At 36.0% G+C, this 25761-nt stretch overlaps 1 protein-coding gene across 1 annotated transcript in view; it reads left to right on the top strand.

Annotated features, from left to right (window-relative positions):
- The window catches only part of gpc1b (glypican 1b), a 101766-nt gene that overhangs the window by 37268 nt on the left and 38737 nt on the right, over positions 1 to 25761 (top strand). Inside the window, exon 2 of the mRNA XM_083525811.1 lies at positions 12783 to 12941. Coding sequence (XP_083381937.1) covers positions 12783 to 12941 — 159 coding nt within the window. The remainder of the gene's footprint in view (positions 1 to 12782; positions 12942 to 25761) is intronic.

Raw genomic sequence — 25761 nt, forward strand, 5'->3', positions numbered from 1 at the left:
TTAAACTGATTAGGGTTTGTGGAAATATATTTCTCAACATACATTATAGGCTTGTAATATTTATATGCACATTTTTTATCATAAATATTGTCTGCCAAAATTTTGCTACATCCAACATTTGTTTCTATGAATATACACGAAGCTGTGAAGTTTAATCTGATGTACAGTATTGAGTAAATAAAAAGTCAAAGGTCACCTCCAGGAATGAAACAGATGATGAAGCTGAAGTTTACCATCTAGTGAACATCAGTTTTATTCATTTTCCACTGTCAAATTAACTAAAATGATTATGCATGGACAAAACTGTCACTCAAAATGTCAGACAACTGCAGATAATAACACTGCTAAAGTGAGCATGTTTTTTAGTGAGCATCGCCACATCAAAAGACTTTAGATCAACCTCAATCCTAATTCCTCAGAAGTTGAACCTGGCTCTAACACGTGTAAATTGCTCCTGTAGAGCTCATTATTCCTAAATATTTGGACTTCCTGTTGAAAGGAAGGGTAAAATATTAGTTCAGAAAATAAAACCAGAGAAAATACAAATCTCACCATACTGTAATACACAATGTTCCAATACACATACATGCTTTATCACAGGTATCATGATTCCTATTTATTTATTTTTTTAAATGACTACAAATTTTTCAACATTTTTAAATTTACAATATGGAAACTGGAAAATGGAAAGTTCTAGAGTTATAATTGTGTAATTGTAAAAAATTGCTGCTTTCAATTATTGAATTTAGAACATTTTCACTGTTTATTTATATTTTCTTTAAAAAAAAAATATTATATCCAATTTTTGCCGTTTTGTTCTCCTTTAATGTGGTATTAATGACTATGTTTTTCATGCTATAGCAACTTTCTATTCTATTACTTTCCCCTTTCTAACAGGCCTAACAGGAAAAAAATCCACAAATTTTCTTTACCAGAGTAACTGCTTTCCGTTGCTAAATCTTTTTTGATTATCTGAATTCTCATCTTTCTTTTTTTCTTTTTGTACAAAACCATTTAACATAGAGACAGTGACTTTTTTTTTCTTCACTCAAGGGAGAATTTATCAAAAGCATGTTGTAGAAAGCCAAAACTTAAGCTCAGTGAGACAGTGCAGTTGCTGTTTTGCTCCAGTAGAAAAATAGTTTTGTCCTGACTCAATCTCTGGCTGAAGAAATACACCTTATGTTGAATTCAATTCATGTTAAAAAAAGACAGCAAACTATCACACTATCATCATATTGTGTATAAAAAAGTAGGTGTTGCACATAAATGATTATTCCCAGACAAATGTTCGAATAATAATTATTAATTTAGAAATGTTTTAAAGTGAGTAATGTATACAGTTCAGCCTGTCTTTTATTAGAACATAATTATTAAGCATGTGAGCACAGGGTCATGGACTCCACCACTTATAAGCAAATATCTAATGGTTTACTAAAGGACTGTTTTGAATAAAAAGGTGCAATATTTCCACAAGGCTTAAAATAATATAGAATACACATCTGGATTGAGAGGTTTATTGGATTCTATTTCCAATAAAAAATAAATCAAAAAACCCCCACAAAAAATGTATATAAAGTGGAGTTAAAATGTGCATGGAGTGCGAGAATTCGACTGGGAGAGAAAGGATAAAGGGTCGCTGTTGGCCCACAGGTTGCAAATGGCCATGGACGAACTGACCGTTTTTCACTTTCCGTCTCATGAAAAGTTCTTTTGAGCATAGATGTGAAAGAGGGATTACAGCGAGGTGAAGGGGAAGAAAGAGCCTTGCATTCCTTGTCCACACCTCGTGCATTCATCTTTCACCCTCGAAATCTTTTCACTCTCGCACAGCGGTGTCCATATGCGCTTTCACAAAAAGGCATGACCGATTTGGGATTTTTGCATTTGCTTTCTTTTCAGTAACTTGCCTTTTCCTTGCCTGTAAACATTCTGGCTAGAGTTCAGTCACTATCACCAAGTCCACAAAACATGAAACTGAAAGTAAGTAAATGTCATTTCAAAACAATAGCAAAAGAAAAACAAGTTTTTTATCGAGCTACTGCACTAGCTTTCAGACATATTATACACCGGCTAGCCACATTTTACCAGGAACACCGCTACACTGTATATTTTTTCCTAATATTTACAATCAGGGTGCCAAAACATAGAAACTAGGGATGCTAAAATTCACCAAATCACAGCGGTGCATCGTCATAAAAGTTAACGATGTGATGCATCATTATTCAAAAGTGAGTATCGGATAAAGTTGGCATTTGTATCAGAATGCATCCTTTTTAAAATATTTGCATCATGTAAAAAAATATTTATTTATAATTATCAGTAGATATTTTTGTTACAGATATAAAAATACTTGTATTATTTAGAAAGTGGGCAATAATTTGTGACCAATATTTCATATGTAGATTGATTTCTTCACACTAAAGCGTGTTCTCTCAGCTCCACTGCTGCTACGTGAATATGACGCATCACAACACCACGGAGAACAAGCCGTGTCCTGAGAGTCACATTAAATAGAGATTAACATGGCAGAGGTAGAGCTGTTTTTTTTCATTTTCTTTGCACTGTTTGTGAAAGAGTCATGCCTTCGAAGTCAGAAGACACTTAAATAAATGTATGATTTGCTGTCTGTCTGAAGCAAAGAAAAAAAAAAAAAAAAAGCAAACTCTCTGTACCATAATGAATTGCATAGCATCACATTTTTTCCATTGCATCGTATTGCATTGAATCACATCGTGTTGATCAAAACGAAATCAGGTCGCACTGCATCGCTATAGGGGTGAATCGTATTAGATTGCATCGGTCGCTGCTTCATCTGTATTTTTAATGTGTTGTATCAATGGCTATTCATCAAGAAGCGGATCAAGATGCGAATCATCGTTTTGGAGATCCGCATCCATAATAGACACGGTAAAAGCAGTGAGAAGCAAATTACATTATTGAAGACTGTTGCCTCAACAAAGACTTTTATGATGAATTCATTATATATATATATATATATTATATGATATGAGATTATATATATATATATATATATATATATATATATATATATATATATATATATATATATATATATATATATATATATATATATGTAATTTGCTTTTCACTGCTTTTACCGTGTCTATTAGGGATGCGGATCTCCATAACGATGATTCGCATCTTCGTGTATACACACACACACACACACACACACACACACACACACACACACACACACACACACACACACGTATTTGATAAGTTAAAAACAATATATTTGGGTATGTCTGGTGCAGGAACTTGAAAGACTAACTTCAGGGTACTTGTGAAGAGAACTAGAGAAAAGTTGCTTTGAAGGCTTTGATCAGAAATCAATGTGTGGGTATGTGTCTGTGTAGTACAACACTTGAAGTTTCCACTTAAGGTGTCTTCTATTCATCCTGGGTCTCTCTTTCTTTCTGTCCCTCTTACTCTGACACACACACACACACACACACACACACACACACACACACACACACACACACACAAACCTTTCGTCCTTGCAAACACATCTGTGATTTGTAGGTCATGTGATTCTTGCTGTAATCCTTGCTGGTACAAATTATCCTGTTTGACCAGCCTGCTCTCCCCTTTACTACATACACCACATCTATTCATGCATCCATCCATCCATCCTATCATCATTGCTCATCTGTTGGTGACCAGTCATTCATCACACCCTCCTTCCGCACTTCAAGTCTGTCTTTTCCCCAGAACATTTCTGTGTGCAAGTGTGTGCATGTGTGTGTGTAGCCCTCCTCTTTAATGTATTAAAAAAAAACCTCTTGCTCTATCTCTTTCTCTTTATCTCTATTCCTTTTTTTCCAGTGATTATGATTTTCATCGACCTTAAGCTCATAATGCAAGTGGTGCAGAGGAAGACGTGCTCTAAATCTGTGAATTTTGCTGCTAGCAGTTCATTTCCGTCAGCATGTTTCACACATTGACATCATTTGTTGAAAATGTTCTGATAAAGTGTTGCTTTATAGAAGAAAGGTGTTTGACTCATTTCCATGACGTTGGGCTGATTTACGTCCTTGAAAAAAAGTGCCTGTACACCTGTTTATTTATTATTTGTTTGTTGTATTATATATTAATTTATTTTATTTTTTTGCTTGTTTGTTTATTTATGATTTAAAATTTTTGGCTTTGGCTATACCAAGCTAGCTCAGTGGTTAAGGCTCTGGGTTACTGATAGGAAGGTCAGGGTTCAAGCCCTGGTATTGACAAGCTGCCTTCTTTGGGGCCCCTGAGCAAGGCCCTTAACCCACAGGTCTCCACGGGTCCTGTCATGGCTGACCCTGCACTCTGACCCCCAGCTCCTAACATTGCTGGGATGTACGAATAAATAATTGTAAGTGCTGTAAATGCATATGTGCCAAGTACAAAGCATGTTGTTTTCTTTTTCCTTTTTCTTTTTGAACAGATAGAGTCAAGTCAAGAAGCTTTTATTGTCATTTCAAATATATATAGTTGACGCAGTACACAGTGAAATGAGACAACATTTCTCCAAAACCCTGGTGTTGCATAAAACAACATAGAGCTACATCACACAACATAGAGCTACATAACAGAACTCAGAGCTAATGACTAAAGTCAGTTGTCTTTGCCACATAAAGTGCATCGTGTGCAACCGAGTGCAAACAGTGCAGACAAAAGACAGTGCAAACACAAGACATGCAGAAGATACACAAAATAGCGCCAACCAGTGTACCTTTTATGTTTTATACAGGAAATTGTGCAAAAAAGAAAACTATAAACAAGAGTGTACTTGTAAACATACAAGACAAAAGGTTGTTCAAAACCACAAAAGGTTGTGCAAAACATGGAACAAATACAGAAAGTCTTCATAGTTTACACTTTTAATGCTGACACTTGATAAAGTACTAGAAATCTGCCTTTTAGATAGATAGATAGATAGATAGATAGATAGATAGATAGATAGATAGATAGATAGATAGATAGATAGATAGATAGATAGATAATCGTACAGGTAGTGCACAAGTGATAACATACAATTGCAAAGCTGCCCTTTCATGTTTTTGATGAAACAAATAAGTGTGTGGGTGCATGCACGTGTGTGCATGCGTGTGCATGCGTGCTTGTGTGTGTGTGTGTGTGTGTGTGTGTGTGTGTGTGTGTGTGTGTGTGTGTGTGTGTGTGTGTGTGTGTGTGTGTGTGATTTGGTCTTTCCCCTAATAGTTGCTTTGGTTACAAATTTTGGTTCCTATTTTAGCCCAGCCATCATGTGTGCCCTTTCCAAAAATACCTGATATTGTCAGCATCTGTCTAGACACCCAACAAATGAATGTAGCACTCTGTGTGATTTGTGTGTGTGTGTGTGTGTGTGTGTGTGTGTGTGTGTGTGTGTGTGTGTGTGTGTGTGTGTTTAACATGTAGATTTTCTGCTTATCTTTGTATTTTCTTCTGAAATGAGGACAACCGGTGTAAAGGCGCAAACTAAAACACACATAACACCATCCCCCCAACACACACACACACATACAAACACACAACCAGATTGCAGATTGTAGGGCAGTGTAGTTATTGCACCATCAAAGCACACATGCTTTGATGGTTAGCTGTGTGGGACGAGATTTAACACAGATTGAGGACTTCCCCTTTCACTTGAAAATTGTTGGAACATTGTGTTTTGGTGAAATTAGGATTGACTTAAACATTGTTAGATTACACTGTGAGATAATGTCTGGTATAAGAACTTAAACTATCACATTAAAAAGAACTTAACCTTAACACATTACATTCTTGAAACTGTTAACAAGTGCTCAAATAAACAGGAAGTGTATGAGAGTTAGACATTCTTGAAATGGGGAACATTTGAAAATAGACAGTTTTAAATCCAACTTTATGCATGGTCACACTGTTGCAAATTTCTTTCTCACAATCATATAAAAATTGCACAATAACAGCGTAGATATTATTCGTAGCTACGCTTCTTACCCTCCACCAACTTCATTCTTTTGTCCTGGTTAGGGTTATAGAGAATCCCGAGCCAATAATGGGTATCACTGTACACTTTCCCCAGATGGAATGCCAGTCCATTCCAGAGGATATGCACAAGCTCATTCTTGCCTTGGGGGCAAAATATAAGCCAGACTGTCTGCATTTTATTGGCCAGTACAGTCAACTCAAGCTAATATAGAAAGAACATGCAAAACATGCAAAACCAGTACCCAAGCTCAGGATCGGACCCTGGACCCATTAGCTGTGAGGTGCTAAATGCTGCACCACTGTGCCCCCTGTTAATGGTGGATGAAATTCCAAAATGTAGAATTTTATGAATTTAGCTAGGATAATAAATAAATAAAATCCTCTGTTAATCAAAACAGAATGTGTACACTGGCAGTGAAAGACAAAAGCTTTTGAATGTGTACAGAATAAAAAAAATTGTATTAGTTTAAATAAAGGTAAAATATACGTAATTAAATATATATTTTTTAATTTACATAATTAATATACAATCTTTCTATCTATTAATTGGCAAACCCACTAGTAGGAATAACCATGGCAATATTTGTTTGTTTCCATCACAATTAAATAACTATGTAAATGAAAAAGTTTTTTTTTGTTCTCCTGCAATTTATTACTTTAAAAATGAAACTTTATAACTAATATACATTTTAAAATACAAGATACTATACAAGATAATATACAAGATGCTAATGTTGCTGTCTCTCAATATCTCCTACAGTGTAATACAATTTTCTACATCAATCAATTCTTGCATGCTCGATTATTAACATTAATGTCTGAATATGACTCCGCTGTCTATGTAAGCATAAGCTGAGAGTTAACCCGATAGTTTAATTGTCGCTAATATCTTCAGGATTTTCCAAATGAAAATCTATCAGTAGCGGATACGTCCTGTGCATGACAGACAGCTGAGACAGCAATACAGAGTAGACGGCTCAGACAGTATATAAATATATTCTCACACACACACACACACACTCACACACCCCCTTATTAGTACTTTTAATAATTTATTAACAATCAATAATGTTACAGGGGAGATGCAATCAATATGTAACACTGTGTGTTGTATATATATATATATATATATATATATATATATATATATATATATATATATATATATATATATATATATATATATACAGTGAGGAAAAAAAGTATTTGAACACCCTGCTATTTTGCAAGTTCTCCCACTTAGAAATCATGAAGGGGTCTGAAATTGTCATCGTAGGTGCATGTCCACTGTGAGAGACATAATCTAAAAAAAAAAATCCAGAAATCACAATATATGATTTTTAAACTATTTATTTGTATGATACAGCTGCAAATAAGTATTTGAACACCTGTCTATCAGCTAGAATTCTGACCCTCAAAGACCTGTTAGTCTGCCTTTAAAATGTCCACCTCCACTACATTTATTATCCTAAATTAGATGCACCTGTTTGAGGTCGTTAGCTGCATAAAGACACCTGTCCACCCCATACAATCATTAAGAATCCAACTACTAACATGGCCAAGACCAAAGAGCTGTCCAAAGACACTAGAGACACAATTGTACACCTCCACAAGGCTGGAAAGAGCTACGGGGAAATTGCCAAGCAGCTTGGTGAAAAAAGGTCCACTGTTGGAGCAATCATTAGAAAATGGAAGAAGCTAAACATGACTGTCAATCTCCCTCGGTCTGGGGCTACATGCAAGATCTCACCTCGTGGGGTCCCAATGATCCTAAGGAAGGTGAGAAATCAGCCCAGAATTACACGGGAGGAGCTGGTCAATTACCTGAAAAGAGCTGGGACCACCGTTTCCAAGGTGACTGTTGGTAATACACTAAGACGTCATGGTATGAAATCATGCATGGCACGGAAGGTTCCCCTGCTTAAACCAGCACATGTCCAGGCACGTCTTAAGTTTAAGAATGACCATTTGGATGATCCAGAGGAATCATGGGAGAAAGTCATGTGGTCAGATGAGACCAAAATAGAACTTTTGGGTCATAATTCCTCTAAACGTGTTTGGAGGAAGAAGAATGATGAGTACCATCCCAAGAACACCATCCCTACTGTGAAGCATTGGGGTGGTAGCATCATGCTTTGGGAGTGTTTTTCTGCACATGGGACAGGGCGACTGCACTGTATTGAGGAGAGGATGACCGGGGCCATGTATTGCGAGATTTTGTGGAACAATCTCCTTCCCTCAGTTAGAGCATTGAAGATGGGTTGAGGCTGGGTCTTCCAACATGAGAATGACCCGAAGCACACAGCCAGGATAACCAAGGAGTGGCTCTGTAAGAAGCATATCAAGGTTCTGGCGTGGCCTAGCCAGTCTCCAGACCTAAACCCAATAGAGAATCTTTGGCAGGAGCTCAAACTTCGTGTTTCTCAGCGACAGGCCAGAAACCTGACTGATCTAGAGAAGATCTGTGTGGAGGAGTGGGCCAAAATCCCTCCTGCAGTGTGTGCAAACCTGGTGAAAAACTACAGGAAACGTTTGACTTCTGTAATTGCAAACAAAGGTTACTGTACCAAATATAAACTGACTTTCTCAGGTGTTCAAATACTTATTTGCAGCTGTATCATACAAATAAATAGTTTAAAAATCATATATTGTAATTTCTGGATTTTTTTTTTTAGATTATGTCTCTCACAGTGGACATGCACCTACGATGACAATTTCAGACCCCTCCATGATTTCTAAGTGGGAGAACTTGCAAAATAGCAGCGTGTTCAAATACTTATTTTCCTCACTGTATATATATATATATATATATATATATATATATATATATATATATATATATATATATATATATATATATATATATATATATATATAGGCATATGTCCTTCTTCTACAAACTATTACCACAAGTTAATGGCACACATTGCACATCCTGTCTTTGTAATAGGACACCCAAAACCGTTCCCTCATGACAGTGCCCTGCTACACAAAGTGAGATTTATAAATATATAGTGTACATTGGTTGGAGTGCAAGATCTTGAGTGGCCTGCTATAAAGATCTGACCTTAACCCTATTAAACACCTTGGGAATTATTTGGAATGCTGACTGCCCCCCAAGCCTCCCCACTCTACATCAGCACCTGACTTTGCCAACACCCTTGTGGCTGAATGAGTACAAATCTGCACAAGCACACTCTTAAAGCTAACAGCAAATGGGAATTAAATATGGAATGGAATTTTCAAAAAGAATATACAAATCCCATGGTTAGTTCTCCATATGTTTTATGTATATACGAAGATATGAGGGTGGATGGATAGAAAGGTGGGGTGATTTTCCTTAGAAGTAACAATTAGGAATTAAGACATAATTTAATCACTTTAAGGACAAGGTTTTTTTTTTTTTTTTTACAGAAGATTTAATAAGAGATTTAAACAATACTATTCTTAGAAAAGTGGCACTGTTTTATAGGTAGTCTTTAAGGAAGAAGGGTTGTTTTATAGGTAGGCATTAGGAAAGTAGGCTACTCCAGAAGTCATCCAGTGCAGTACTAGAAGCCAGAAAATGTCAAAGTACAGGAAACCATTTTAAGAATTCGTGTCATTTTACACACCTGCAGGGTCACCAGTGCTTTCCGTGCGCATGGCTGCTTGCTTTGGAGTTTAACAGGAAGTTCTCAAGCTTCAAAACAGCTGCTTGATGTTGTCATCTGTTTACATCTGTAAACACAATTTCCCAGTTCTTTTTTCCTCCTGTCTTCCCAGCAGCCAGACACCCACATACACACTGGCAGTGGCCAATAAAAAAAGATTCACAGCCTTTAACCCATTTCCTCGATCTTTAAACCAACGCAGTCAGTTGTAAAGCCTCTATTTGGTTTTACATCCCCAGCAGTTTGTTGTTCACAAATGCAGCCGCATATCAGATCAAACAAATCAATTTATTTACAGCAAAGCTGCTCCTAGTTGTGAATGCGTGTGTAAATGCGTGTGCATGGTGCACTGTAATGTGCTGGAATCTATCTTTAGAGCAATAAAGTGTTTTCTGAAACCAAAATTCCAATTAAAATTTTATTTGTCACACATACATGATACACAATACTACACACATGTTTTGTGTATGTCTGATCTATGACATGAAATAAATGAATGCATGAATCGGTTGTACGTTTTAGAATGTTGATGTTAATGTAAATGTAAATGTAAATGTAAATTTAAATGTAAATGTATATATATATATATATATATATATATATATATATATATATATATATATATATATATATATATATATATATATATATATATGATGACAGTTGTAAATGTATTTAATACAAGTTTTTGATATCAGTCTGAGGGATGACATTTAGATTCTCTTTAAAGCCTCCAGTCATGTCGGTACTTTGTTTAATTTACAGGAGTCTTTGAGAAATGTGGAAACAATGGAGTAATCATTTACATTTGTTTTAAATGTGTTCAAGCTCTTTGCAGTAGCAGTTCTAGAATAGCAGATCGAAAGAGAAGTTGTTATAATGGTAATGGTAATATAATGGTTGGTGCATTCTTGATTTTCGGTGTCAGTGTGTAGAAAAGTGTGTTGTCTGTTGATTATTAAAAACTGTAGGCCAGGAAAGGAAACGTTTTTAGAAACTGCGAAATCTGTTATAGGTTTTTCTTTTCTTTCCTTCCTTCCACAGTCTATAAATAGACATCTCAACATTTATGTTTCTCTCTCTCTCTCTCTCTCTCTCTCTCTCTCTCTCTCTCTCTCTCTCTCTCTCTCTCTCTCAAAGTTTATCTCAGTCTGTCCCCATTTCATGTCTTCCAATTGGATCATAATAAGGTTCTTCCTCCCGAGAGAGCTCTGATAACTTAATGCAGGGGGAATTACTCTAACTCTGGTCTCCGCTCGTGAGTGTGTCAATGGCACTTATATGTTAGATTTCACCCCCGTACTTAGACACCAACACACACACACACACACACACACACACACACACACACACACACACACACACACACACACACACACACACAGATCCAGTGTCCCAGGTTCTTATTCATTACAGGCTTTTAATTTGAGGCCAGGCTCTATTTCTGCTTCTCTTTTTTTCCTTGATGCACTTTCTTCCACTTCCTCATCTCCCTCTTCCATATTTTCATGTTTTTTGTACTTATGCTGAGATGTAGCTCTTATTATGCAGACCCATTATGATTGAGCAGTAAAGTAATATCACACAGTCCTTGATCAGAGAACTTGCTATACAAATAAGAGTGTTAAGCTTGAACCAGATGTGCATTAGCATTTACTTAGCTTGCACTTCTAGAAAAGGATTCAGCATGAAGTTTTAGTACAAATGTATACATTTTAAGGGAATCGTATGGGTTTGGGTAAAGGTCAGGGTTAGTGGTCTTTCTACTTCAGTAGTAATAAATTGCTTCTAATTGTTTAGCATCTGATGGCAGAGAAATCGCAGGATTGCAGTAATACATGGTCTTTTGTTTCTGTCTCTCTATTTCTTTTTCTCGACCTCTCCATCCTTCTCCCTGTCTCCCTTGTCCTTGGTTCAGTGAAGCTTAGGGTAGGGGGTGGCGAGCAGCCCAGCTCTTTACAGCATGCATCCTGCTCCTGACAGATTGTGTTAGTTCCTGCTGACACACACACACACACACACACACACACACACACACACACACACACACATAAATACATACATACACAAACACACAAGAGAGAGAGAGAGAGAGAGAGAGAGAGAGAGAGAGAGAGAGAGAGAGAGAGAGAGAGAGAGAGAGAGACCTATTTGCCACATGCTATTTTGGTTTTTTAGGGACTGTGACACACCCAGACTGGCAGGCACAGAGAACACACACACACACACACACACACACACACACACACACACACACACACACATACATTTTCTATTGAAATACTGTAAAGCAGAAAATCGAAAGCCAATGTTGAATGTAGTTACATTTTATAAAACCGACATTTTAACCCACTTATTTCAATTCACTCTGTTTGTGAATTCACTCTGTGGGGGCAGTTGGTTGTGGTTGTGGGTGCTGAGGGTGGGATGTATCTCTGTTATCAGAGAGTGATGTAGACTGAGCAATATACTTTATTTCTATTTCTCCTGCTCTCACTTGCTGTCTTTATTATTATTATTATTATTATTATTATTATTATTATTATTATTATTATTATTATTATTATTATTATTATTAATATTATTTCCAATTTAAAAGGGTAATGAAAGCAGCTTTAGGGTCCATTAAAAAACTAAATAGTCCTTAATAAAGAAAACTAAAGAGTCATTTCGGTTAAACGTCTGTAGCTTATTCAAATAACTACTAAGATTTTTATTTTTAAATAATATTTAATTCATATGTAAATAGTTTGTAAACATTAATTTTTAAAGCAGAATTGTGTAGGTGTAAAAAAAAAAACTTGAATTATGAATTCAACCAAGGGCAGTTTTGCTTATTTATTTATTTGCTTGTTTGTTATTGATTGATTAAATAATTGACTGTGGTTGGCTGGTTGGCTGGTTGAACGAGGAAAAAATGTCAAAATATAGGCAAATTTCCATATTCAAATATTTTAGAGGAGAAATGATATATCTTGCTATTTTGCATGCCTTATGGTCTTTCTTCTTTTTTTTTTTGTATTTCCTCAAATCAGAATTTCATTAATAGAACATGCAGTGAGTAAAGACAGCACACAACACTCTTGGTACAGAAATCTAATGAAATACTTATCTTCCCTCCCCCACCTCTTTTCATCTTTCTCTCTCCAGGTGAGCATTTGCGAGTGTGTCCACAAGGCTACACCTGCTGTACAAGCCAGATAGAGGAGAATCTATCCAATCTGAGCAAGAAAGAATTTGAAGACCAGGTCAAGGAATCTGGCCACACTTTACAGGTCTCCCTCAACAGCCAGTACAAAAACTTTGATGGTGAGTTGCCAGTGAGCTTGGCTTGTTTCCAGCTGTCTTGAAACTTAAAGTCATTGTCTAGATGTAAGATATTTTAGAAAATATTGTCTTTCATTGTCTTCTTACAAAAGGAATGAAATTAAATTGGGAATAAGTGTAGTAATAACCCGCCGAAGGTAATAACAGCATTGTTTTTCTGTGGACGTGATCTGTTTGTAAATGGTCCCAAATTTATATGGCAGCTTATGAAATCCAAGCTTACAGATTCCCTCCGTGTGTAGGCGATACATGTAGGTTTAAATCAGAGGCAAAGGGCACTATGAGGGTCTCCTTAAAAAGCTGTATATTGTGTGCTAGTGATAGACTGCTGGCACAAAACCTTCACTTAATGAGTTTTAGCAGCAAGTCTGTTGCTGTTTGAAGAGGCTTTGATGACTCCCAGATCAAATTTGACAGGCAGCCTTTGTGTGTTTGCATGTGTGTGTGTTTGCGTGTGTGTGTGTGTGTGTGTGTGTGTGTGTGTGTGTGTGTGTGTGTGTGTGTGTGTGTGTGTGTGTGTGTGTGTGTGTGTGTGTTCCCTATCATTTACACCTTTCTCTAAATTGAGTGTTTTTTGACAAACATGAAACTACATAAAATGAACAAAATATACATAGAATGATTAGGAAAGAAAAAAATGAAAGAAAAAAGGTGTCATTTATGCTGTTTATGAAGATGGAACAAGAACTGAAGTGAAGAAAAGAGAGAAAAATGAGATACAAGGACAAGTCACTTTTCTGATCATGATAAATGTTCGCCATGAGACTCTATCAGCACGCTGATTGGTTCTATCAACACCGTAGCTTTCAGGTAGATATCTGCACTCCTGCGAGACCCAACGCAAACGAGTGCAGCGCGTGACAAGATTTGATTGGTGAATTTGGGTGCGGCCAGTAAAATATTTACGTGTGTGGGTTACGGGAGAATAAAATCATTCGTAGGACTCCCGCAAAATGGTCTCAAAATTATATCTTTTTTTAATGATAAAAAATACAAAATTAAATGTTATGTATCTACTTCACAAAAGCAACAATAGCGTATAAAATAAAATAAACTGATTTACAGGCACAAGGACGGAAGCGAACTCTCGCATGGTTCATGCACGGTGGACTACTAGAGCACACTGAGACACAATGTCTGAAGGGATAGAGAAGCATCACTAAATGCTACCGTTATTACTTAATTTAAGAAAGGAACATACAACAAAACATAACCTTGGCCTGTTTTTTTATAGGATATTGTTCCAGTTGATGTTCTATGTTCTGAAAAGTTCCTTGTGTATGTCCATGTTCGTCATTTAAACAAAAAGTCAAACTCATTTTTTTGTTTCTTTTTTATTCATAATTAAAAAGTGAAGCAAGTGGACCTTAAAAAATAAAATAAAATAAAGCAGAATAGCGGGAAGAAGAAGGCAGTGCATTGAAAATAAAACTACTTATACATTTTACATGCTGGCTTTTGCGGGACATCACTTAAACATTGTGTGCAGAAGCGGGAGAAAATAAAATTTTTGTGGGAACGGGTGGGAGCGGTAAAAAAATCTGTCTTGTGCAGGGGCTCCTCTCCGTCTAAGTAAATGTTCATATTCTGATTAAATGAGCTGAAACCATGCTACATGTATTTCTTGTTTTCCACCTGCCTCACATCTATAGAGCTACTAGGGGGTCACTCATACTCCACCATGTGCAGCAACAGCATTCATCTTAACATCTCTATGTCTAACCATGCTTAACAGTGCAAGTCTTTATACACACTCAGCAGCACCCATGAAGCAGCTCTAGTCCTAGCTACCTACCTGTCCTGAAATACTGGAACAATGTTCTGTGGTCAGATGGTGTCCAGCATGTGTGGTGACGCCCTGGTAAGGAGTACCAAGAAAATTGTGTTTTGCCTACAGTCAAGCATGGTGGTGGTAGCATTAGGGTCTGGGGGTGCATGAGTGCTGCTGGTACTGGAGAGCTGCATTGATTTGAGGGGAAAAATAGATTCCAACATGTACTGTGACATTTTAAAGCAGAACATGATGCCCTCCCTTTAGAAACTTTTGGAAATGAAAACCCCAAACATAACTGCATTACTAAAGGTGAAGGTGATGAAGTGGCCAAGTATGTCTCCAGACCTAAAATCTATTATGCACCTCTGGGGCATCCTTAAGCAGAAAGTGGAGAATTGTCATGTGTCTAACATCCAGCAGCTCCGTGATGTCATTATAGTGGAGTGGAAGAGGATCCTAGCAACAACCTTTGCAGCTATGATGAATTTCATGGCCAGGAGGATAAATCAGTGCTAGATATCCATGGTGCTCGCACAAAATATTGACAGTTTTGACATGTTCACTTTAGGTGCACTCACTTTTGTTGCCAGTAATTTTGACAATAATGGCTGTATGTTGAGTTATTTTTAGAATAGTATTAACATGTATTAATTAAAACGTATTAATTTAAGGTACATTTAGAACAGATAAAAATGTGCGATTAGGGTGTGATTAATCGCAATTAAATATTTGTGTGCATGTGTGTTCTTTCCTTTACTAATTAACATATGCTTGACACTTTAGGAAGTATACAGAGGGGATCTTGCTCTCACTAACACACACACACACACACACACACACACACACACACACACACACACACACACACACACCTTGAATCGAGCCAACACACATGCACAGACATTTCTGGTAAAAATGCTTGGGCAGTGATTATTTTCCATGGAAATGAACGTGGAATAGATGGCTAGACCAAAGATTCTGGTATGAATCTCTGTGTGTGTGTGTGTGTGTGTGTGTGTGTGTGTGTGTGTGTGTGGGTGTGGGTGTGTGTGTGTGTGGCAGTGTTACAGCAAGCTTAAAACTGCTTTGTTTCTTGCCATTTTTAGACAAGTCAAAAGTGAAACACAAACTACACAATCTATTATTTTTGCCTGAGTGTTATTTCTTTTAGCAACTTTGCTCATTATTAATTTGAAATATAGATCTTAGCAGCTCTGCTATGCACAAATTATGACGTAATTAATGGATTAGGTAGTTAGTGGCTTATGAGTACAGTCAGAGCTATGAATAATTACTCTGTAAAAGCTATATATTATAGCCTCATATTACCTTTTGTGTGTTTGCCATACAGTACTTTTCTGTAGGACATTACAGTGCTTCACAGCGGCCACCTATCCAACTGGCAGCCTGTAAACATGTGATGCTAGTGGTTGAATGGTTCGCACAATGCCATGTGATAAAATTACCAAGGAACATGTCCTCCCACTAACATCCATACTCGTAATGGAGTACAGGGATCCTGCTAAGTCAGGTTTTCTTCTAGCAAACACTATTGTTGTCAAGTATGCTGCCATAGTTCTGTTTAGTGGCAGACACTTTCTAAAGTTTACATTTAATTACTACTGTTTCCCGCTAGATTGGTTTGGTAGAAAGTGGTCTTTTCCGAATGGTGTCCTGCTTCTGCATCTGCTTCTATCCTTCATCATGTGATTGATTTACAGGCTTCATACCGCTGGCATATTGGAAATACAAACCACTAACATGTTGTTCATCACAAAGATGTTTATAGATACAGTACATGTGAAGTTGATGGACAAATACCTCAAGGGTTTTTGATTGACAGGGGGTGAACATGGTAGCAAAGTGTTTAAACACCAGCCAAAAAGTCTATAATACCTGCAAAGACCATACTGCAACTAATGGTCCTTTACTTACACTTTAAGACTGTCGACAGATTCAATAAAACAAAAGCATCGCTTCATAATGGTCATATCCTAATTTGCAAGGACATTTCTGTGGGTTTTTAGACATTGCCTGAATTCAGAAAATGTCCATCTATTGCTTTGAGAGGTGGTTTGAATGGCAAACTCTAACCTTTACACATAATGTACAAGTACAAGGCAGCTTTGAATCATGTCTTTTTGTCCCCCAAGGCCAAAGCCAAGTTCCATTAACTCTGAGTATTCAGATTTAGAAAAACTGTGGTAGCTAATAGCTTCTGAAATGTTGGTGTTCAGATTGGTCCAGAACAGCTTGTCCATCTGCATGGCAAGGGAGGTAAACTGTTTAAGAGATAGTGAGTCATGGCTGTAACTTCTCACACAGTCTTTAAGAGTGTAAGGGAAGCCAGGTCATTCCATCCACCTTCATGCGATGTGCAGAACATCAGCATATCCTCCACCGCACTTCATTTATTCAGTGGCTTAGCAATAAGACGTCATCAGAATCTTAGCTTTTCAATCATCAGCATTTTTCTACCACAAAAAAAAAGTTTTAGTAGTTCAGTGTAACACAGAGTTATGAGAAAACTAAGGCAAAGTTTGGATTCACACAGCTATGTACTTATCGTCCCTGTTGAACCGGTGAAACATGCATTCACAACAGTTCATTATGAGGTTGCTGGCAGTATGCAGTTACAGTCAGTTTACTGATGACATTTAGTAATGTTTTTCTGTGGAATGTGGAACAGAGTGATGACAAAAAGCAAAGCGAACAGTTTACAAAGAAAGATTTTGTTAATACACAGATAAAACTAAGCAGGGGTAAGGCACCATAGACTGTGACTTGGCCTTGTCATAACTGTATTTGTTGAAGTGAAATGTTGATTGATGAAAGAAAAAACACATTTTTGTAATTGGTGGTGCTGTGTGTTGTCCATGGTATTGCTCTTAGCAGTCTCTTTGCTTACAGTAAAGTAGGTAATATATAGTATATCTAAAATGTAATACCTGATTCAGTAATATAGCATAAACATTAAGCAAAAGATAAATGAACTTAATGAAAAATGAATAGATGACTGGATATAAAACTACATCATTATAATTATAGCATAGTATCTCTCTCTCTCTCTCTCTCTCTCTCTCTCTCTCTCTCTCTCTCTCTCTCTCTCTCTCTCTCTCTCTCTCTCTTCTCTCGAACTTCTAGCTCCACATTTTCCTCTTCCACAACACTCACACCCTACACACATGCAGACACACTAATACACACACAGGCATAAACAAGCAGCATACTGTATACACACTCAAAGGCTGATAAGTGTCAAGTAAACACAACACACACTCTCTCAAATCCACACCCTCACATCACTAACACCAACAATCTTCAACAATCAACCAACTTCACTCTCATGATTACGATCCACCAAGTTGTATATACTAAAAGGTGCATCTGAAGTGACACACATGTTTCAGAGTTCAGAGCTGTTCAATTGGTGCTAGGCTCTCGCATAAGTAAGCGGGGGTATAGTTTTATCATTAATAGTAAATCTATCAAATAAAGCCAGATTAATTAAACACAGGCTTAACAACCAATAACATTAGAGCAGGGTCTGAACGTCTGAATCATTTATCAGGATTTTTTATGAATAAAGTGACACAGAATTCAACTCTGATAACATCAAATCCCGCAACATATAACGTGATGTTAATTTCCACATAGGTTATATTAACGGACTTGCAAACTTTAGGCCTATTTTTATTTTTATTTATCTTCAGTTACTATTTTATCTTGACCGAGGTCACACTGAATTCCTGTCGTAAGATACTTCCTGTAAGACCTGCTGTATTCCCCTATTTTATATGCTTCATTATTTTTTTCAGCAAAATTAAATGTTTTGAGTTGAAATAAAATAAAATGTATTGATGTATGTTTGACAAAGCTAATGTTAGACTAGTAGTTAGATATTTATGCATTAAATATTTATGTGCCAACTAGTAGAATTTTACCAATAAATCAGGAAAGAATGGTCAGGATTTGGCAAAATACAGATTAAATGTTGACACAAAAACATAGAAAACAACAACAAAGTGTCAAATCTAACAATTTTACAATTACTAGTAATTAGAAGGTGATCAGAATGTCAGCCATGTAGTTCTGCTATGTTCTTTATTATGCATTCCTGCAATAACCTGTTAAAAAAATCCACCCAATAGTCAAGAAAATAACTGTTTTTGCATTTTGAGTTTTTGACTGCACAGATGGTAATAATATGATGTGTTCTTACTGTCCTTCAAAATATAATTGTTAAAATGCATGCTTACTTGCTTTATTTTTAGAAGCACAATACTTTTTTTTAGTGATTAGAACATTAGTTATCAGATTTTAAATTGGAAACATGAATGAATTAACATTTAATTCATTGCATTTTTTTTAGATAAATATTCGTATTCAAATGATTAACTCTACTCCTACCACACTGTATTATATTCTTATCCATCATGTATCATGTTATAACGCCACACTTAAGTTGGGGCTAAGTATGGTACATTATGCATTACTCCTAAGCAAGCCTTTTAAAATAGAAATTGTACTGCATAAATCAATCAATTGCTTGTATACAGTGCCTGAGAACTGCAAAACGAAATAACAAACCAGAAATCACAATAACTACACCAAAAACAATATAACAAACGGCAAAAAAAAAAACAATGCAAAAGAAAATCAGAACACACAACAATTTAGAGAAACCAGAACAGATAGGTTTAGTTACATATGGAATACTTTCCACTGATTGGATGAGACCTCTGTCACACAAGATTTATAGAATGTAGGAAATTGCGTTCTTCGTACTTCTTTTAATCTAAGAAAATAACAAATGTTTCCCTTCACAAACATCAAACAAACTTCTATAACCACAGCCTGTTGTACTTTTGGTAAACCATATGAGTGACTGATGTCTCTTCGGATTATTGTTGAGAATTCAATTCGCAAACTATACCTAGTTTTGCACTTTGAGTGAATTTGTCGTTATATAGTAGATCAACAGTCAGTGAATCTTTTATAATCTGCTAGGATTGTGGCCAAGATAAAGCAAATAATGATTACATGAATGTGTGAAGTGTCTCAAACTATGGCACAGCCACCATATACACTACTTTGTTTGTTTCCTGTTTGTATTTAGCTTCTAATTTGCTTATATAATTATAATTTTTTTGGATGGATCCTAAAAGACATCTAAAAAAAGACATGAAACTTGACTTAACCTTGACTGTATAGTGTGATATATCAAATAACGCATTGATATTTAAATATATATATTTGGTGAACATGGTGGATTCTAGTTAATTATAATGTCCTTTCTACAGTCTTATACAGTCATTTGAGGTTATGGAACCAGGAACTACTGAGCAACTCATAAAATAACTCAACATTTGAGATCATTATAGATCCAACACCAGCTTCTCAATGCCAGAGCTTTTAAACACTCAAAGAGGTCCGATGTCCAAACCCCACATGAAGTGAAATCGAAATGGTACTATTACGTCTCTAGATGGTTTGGAATGTTTGCGGGGTCGCCATCTATTTCTTTAAAGGTCTATAATGTTTATGAGGTGGGACACGACTGGAGCTGGCACAACCTCAGGATGCCTCGGGATGGGTAAAGAGAGAGAAGCATTGGATAGGAATTACAGACAACATAGCAACATAGCTCTTATATTGTGATAGCTATAAAGTAATGCTCATAATGTATGCAAGCATCCATCAATCTTCAGTAGCTGCTTTATCCTGGTTTGGGTCACAGTGAATCTGGAGCTTATCCCAAAAACACTGTGCATGTGGAAAAGACACACCCAGTTCATTGCACCATGAACACTTATATGTGATCATTTTCAGGATAAAAAAAAATAAAAAAGTATAATGTTAATATCAAAATAAATTATATTCATAATTATTAATGTCAATAATACTTAATAGCATTTTACCTAAGGTTTTTAATATTTATTATTCAGGTTTACAGAAACACTTGAATTAATTTTTTTAATAAATTTCAATTAATTTATTGGAATTTATGAAACAGCCAGACAGAGAGAGAGAGAGAGAGAGAGAGAGAGAGAGAGAGAGAGAGAAAGAATCTGGAGGAAAAAGTGGATATGTTGGAGCAAAAGAGAAGAGGAACTATGGGGAGAATACATAAATGGAAGGGGATAAAATAGAAACAGATAAAGCAGATAAAGAGACAAAGAGGAGAGGTTAAGAGGGTGACATGCACTTTGCAGAAGAAAATGTACTATGCAGGGCCAGTAAAAATTTTAAAAGCACTTTATAAATGTAGTCTCAATCATGATGCAGTTCAGGGCAGAAAAGCAAACACAGAGGATAAAGTGCTGATGAAAATATAAGTCTTGCTAGGGAATAAATATAAGATTGAGAATATGCTGAATTCAAAATACAGTTTATAGACAAATGTATAGGGGCACCTGTGTTTTCCAAGTCTATGTGGTTCTTCTTCAAACTGTTACCACAGTTGGCAAGCTGGAGGCTTAAACTGGGACACCTTATAGTAAAAGATCTTGAGTGGCCTGTTATAGAGCTCTGACATCACCTCATTGAATGCAATTGGGATGATTCGGAACATTGACTGCACCTCATGCCTTCTCATGCTACATCAGTACCTGATTTTACTAACTCCATTGTGGCTAAATGACCACAAATCTTCACTTCTGAGACATCGTCACAGAAGAGTGGAGATTATTATAACAGCAAGTGGAGACTAAATGTGGAATGGGATGTTCAAAAATGCAAATACATGTATATAGAGACTTTTGTCCATCTTGTATATTTCTATCCACTCTCATAGCAGCTCACAGTGCAATGGAAGCCCTAGTGTGTTTGTTTACTTTGCCACATGTGTTTGGTCTTGATTCATGTATTGTATTCTCTCATGTCCTCTGCTTGGCTGTCTCGCTCATGTTTCTTTGTCCAGTGCAAAATACTGTTCTTTGTCTATCCACCTATCTGTACCAAGAATTCTGTTGTCATTTTCTGGTTCTCAATCGATCCAGATCTGTTTCCTGGTTTGTGTTTTGGGTTGCCCTCCTGACCTCCGCTTGTTTCACGTTCCTGATATTGATTCATGCTTTGCTCAACTGCAGTTTTAGCTTGCACCGTTTGCCAGCCAATAATTATACAGTGGCTTGATAGCAGTATTCTCATTGCACATGGAAATGCTGTGATTTTCCTAAAAATAATGTTTTATTATTTTGGAAATACAAAAAATCAAAGTTAACCTTTTTAAATGTAATTTTGGAGATGTTGCACTGTTTTTTAGGTGCCTATGCAAATGGTTTCTGTGGTTCTGGTTTGTAGAAAAGGTCATATAATCTGCCTAATCTAGTCGACTGAAGCGTGTGCTCATAGAACATGTAAAATGGTTTTAATCCAAAAGGGATCATACAATTTTGCCCAAACTTGTATGTACTTCTATGCCAGTTTGAGTGGATACTGTTATTAAAGCAAAATGGGACTAAACAATTAACTCAGCAGAATATAATGAATTTGTAATAAAAATCCCTGTGAGATTGTATTTAATTAGAAATTGATTTAAACCATTGTCATGAGAGGTCCTAGACTTTTGGATTCCACTTTAAAAAAACTAGATTAGGCATCGGATAATAAAAGGGTTTTTATTGTTACAATGGACACACGTAAGGAGCCTTTTATTTTCATATCTGCACCTGCATTTATAGCAGACTGTCTGCTAACCTCCATTATAAATCTCTCTCTCTTTATCTCTTTCTCTCTCCCCTATCAACTATCTCTCCGTCTTGCATGTCTCTCCATCATAGACTTGTCTGCAAATTAACGTATGAGCTTGTCCTGATACAATGCCACTGACGCCATTAGAGCATCACGCCTGTCACTAAGATGAATGAGCAGCGAAAGAAGGGTAGAGGGCAGGAAGAAGGAGGAGTGTAAAAGATGTGCAGCTTCTCTATCAATTTCCATTTGATTTTCTCTTTCTATTTTATTCCTTTTATCCAATTCTTATAATTTTTTATTTATTTTTTGTTAATACATTATATTTTAGTTTTCTTTTTTAGTTGAAGTGCTTTATTGGTATAATTTCTAAGAGAAGTGAGGTGTAGTTGTTTTATACAACGGTGTGTATTATGATTACATGCACCTTTTTAACTCTAGTCTGCTAAAAAAATTTCAATAAATAATAAACACTAATCAGAAGCACAAAATAACTATTTCATAGCTATGATGTAAAACTGGTAACAAAATCTTGACATATCTCAGCCAAAAAATGTTTTCTAGGATATATTCCTAAAAGTACAAAAGTACAAGTCAATGCTATGTTTTTTCTACTTTGAATACAGTGAGCCATCATCATAAATGTAAATTAGAGTAATTCAGGCATTAACAAGGGCAATGTATGATACTTCTAGATCCAAAACATTGTGTAAAAGAGCTGGAAACACATTTTGACCATTAAACAGCATTATGTACAACTACTTGTGAATTTGTGTTTTGAAGTAGAAACAAGATTTATGAGGCACAGAGAGAGAATGGTGCATTTACATGCTTTTCTCAGAAGCTAACAGCATGGCATGCATGCCTGTGGTGTTGTGCATCAAACAGAGTTCTGAAGAGCAGTCATTCATAATTGTGTAGCCATAAATGTTGGGTCCAGACACTGTAGCCCTTTTGCAATGGGATTTATGAATGAGTAATATAGCCACAAATGCATTTTAAGCTTACCCAATTCCGGCCCAGTCTTTAAGCGAGTTTGCTATCACTTATACGAAGAAAACACAGCCAAATGTATTCTCCTGGCTCTATAAAAATGGCATTCAACAAAAACACCCTTGCACTTTAGAATTTGTAATGGTTTCTATATATGTAAAAAAATCATATGTAAAAAAGAATTTATGGTTTATTGCAATATTTATGCATAACAGCTTATAAACAGTTTATAAATGCTTCCTTAAAATGTCTGTTTATTCAAACTGGAATTTGTAGTCACACACAAATGTGTGGTCTGTGACAAGAATCTCACACTGGACAGCTGTTATTTAAAAACCTGAGCAAAGTTTATTCATTATTTTCTATTCTTCTGTAGTTTAGATAGCTAAAAAACAGCAAATGAGATATTGGGTCATATGTACTATAAATTGTGGTAATTATAAAGATTATTTTATGTAGCTGGCAGGACCACACTCCTTCCATACTTTTTCCATCCATCCATCTTCCTTTTTTTACCTTCCAAACCATATACATTATAGTAATAGCCATATATTATGTTTATAGCACATATCCTTCTGTAAATTTCAGTTTATTGTAATAGCCATCTGTATATCATGTTCATAGTACATAGACATCTGTAAATTACTCCTATAATACCATTTTATTTAATTTATGTAGCTTATGTAAACACTGTATATCCTGCACTTGCTGCTATTGCACTTCTGGTTAGACCTAAACTGCATTTTGTTGCCTTGTACTTGTATATGTGTAAATAAAGTTGAATCTAATCTAATCTAATCTGATACCACCTTGATTAACCTTATTATTTGTTAAATGGAGGATTTAACCACTAGGTAAGGTTTATTTCCACAGTCATTTTAAGTATTCAGGAAAAAAAGAGAAAAGCAAAAATGTGTGTTCATTGTACATGAACATTTTCTATAATGATTTTCATTGCACATTAAAATTCATGCATTTCTGGTGTTTACATGTGTTTAGCTAGTTAAGTATTTACTAATAACCATGTTATAGTACATGCTGACTAAATTATGGATACATGAGCACGATTAATTGGGCATTTGACGTACCTTGCAAGTCGGAATTTGGAATTGTATCATTTCTTACCTTCATGCTTCCAGCTGTGTGTAAAACAGACATCTCAGCATGCTGGCTAGATAAGTATGGAATTTTAACTAGGAATTCTATTTTGAGGGGCATTCCTGGTGTAAGTAGGTGAATGCAGAATAAGGGTAGAATTCTAACCTTCAGCTCATTTATCTTGTCATTTTTCTGATATTTATTGCACTATTGTCCCAATATCTCTGCCCTCACCATAGTCTTATTTTTTGAGTGAGTCATTCTGCTTGTGGGCTTGTGTGGCTGTGTATCAAGATTGCACACCATCCCAAATGGTGTCGCTGACATTTAAAAGGTGCTGAATTTGCTTAGATTTCTTAGAAAGGGAAAAAAAGCAAATGCATTTGTTTCAGACCATTTGCTAAACCATTAGTGTTGATGGTGCCTGCTGATGCCATGTATTTTAACCACCTGCCACACTAAAAGTAATGCCCCCAACCAATAATCAACCTTTTCATGACCTGAATTTTGACTGCACTCGGGTTTTTTTCTAGCCCATTTAAATGGAAACTATAGAAAAAATGTGTTGTGCAAGTGTGCTTCTTTGTGGCGTTAGCAAGCTTTTGTTCACTTGTGCTATAATTCAGGGTTTCTTTTGTTTTTAGTTTGGATTGTGTTTGGATTGTAATCTAGATTGGTTTGCTTTGTGTACATTGTTAGAGCTCTTATACGTGTATAAAATGAATAGGTTTTTTTGTCTTTTTTTGGCCACTCTAAATAAATACTCTGATCGTAAACTATCCTAATATAATATGGTAATAATCTTGGTGGAGCATATTTTCCAGTCTTTTACTTCGCTTAAAACAATTTGCTAATGTACACTGATATTGTAATCATTTCAGTGCAATCAAATCTGAACTTTACTTAAGTGATCTTTTTTTTCTAGCATGGTTTGGGTTCACTAAGTTGCCTAAATAAGAAGGTGACTCCAAATCAATACATTTTCAATACAATATTCTGACTGATATTTGACGTTAATTTATGATATGACATTTTCTCGCTATGGAAGGGGAACTCTGTCCTAGAATGACTCTGCCCCTAGCCAAAGGCTTGGGAATTGGTTTGAAGACTATAAAGAAAAACATGTAAATAATATTCTATGGATGTTTATAATAACAAACTGAAAACTTAATTTTACCATTCTCTTAAAATCCAAAAGAAGTCCATGTCACATAATAAAAATGTCAGTCAATGTGCTTCCAT

This window comes from Silurus aristotelis (genome assembly GCF_946808225.1).
Source record: "Silurus aristotelis genome assembly, chromosome: 22".
In the NCBI taxonomy this organism is placed as follows: domain Eukaryota; kingdom Metazoa; phylum Chordata; class Actinopteri; order Siluriformes; family Siluridae; genus Silurus; species Silurus aristotelis.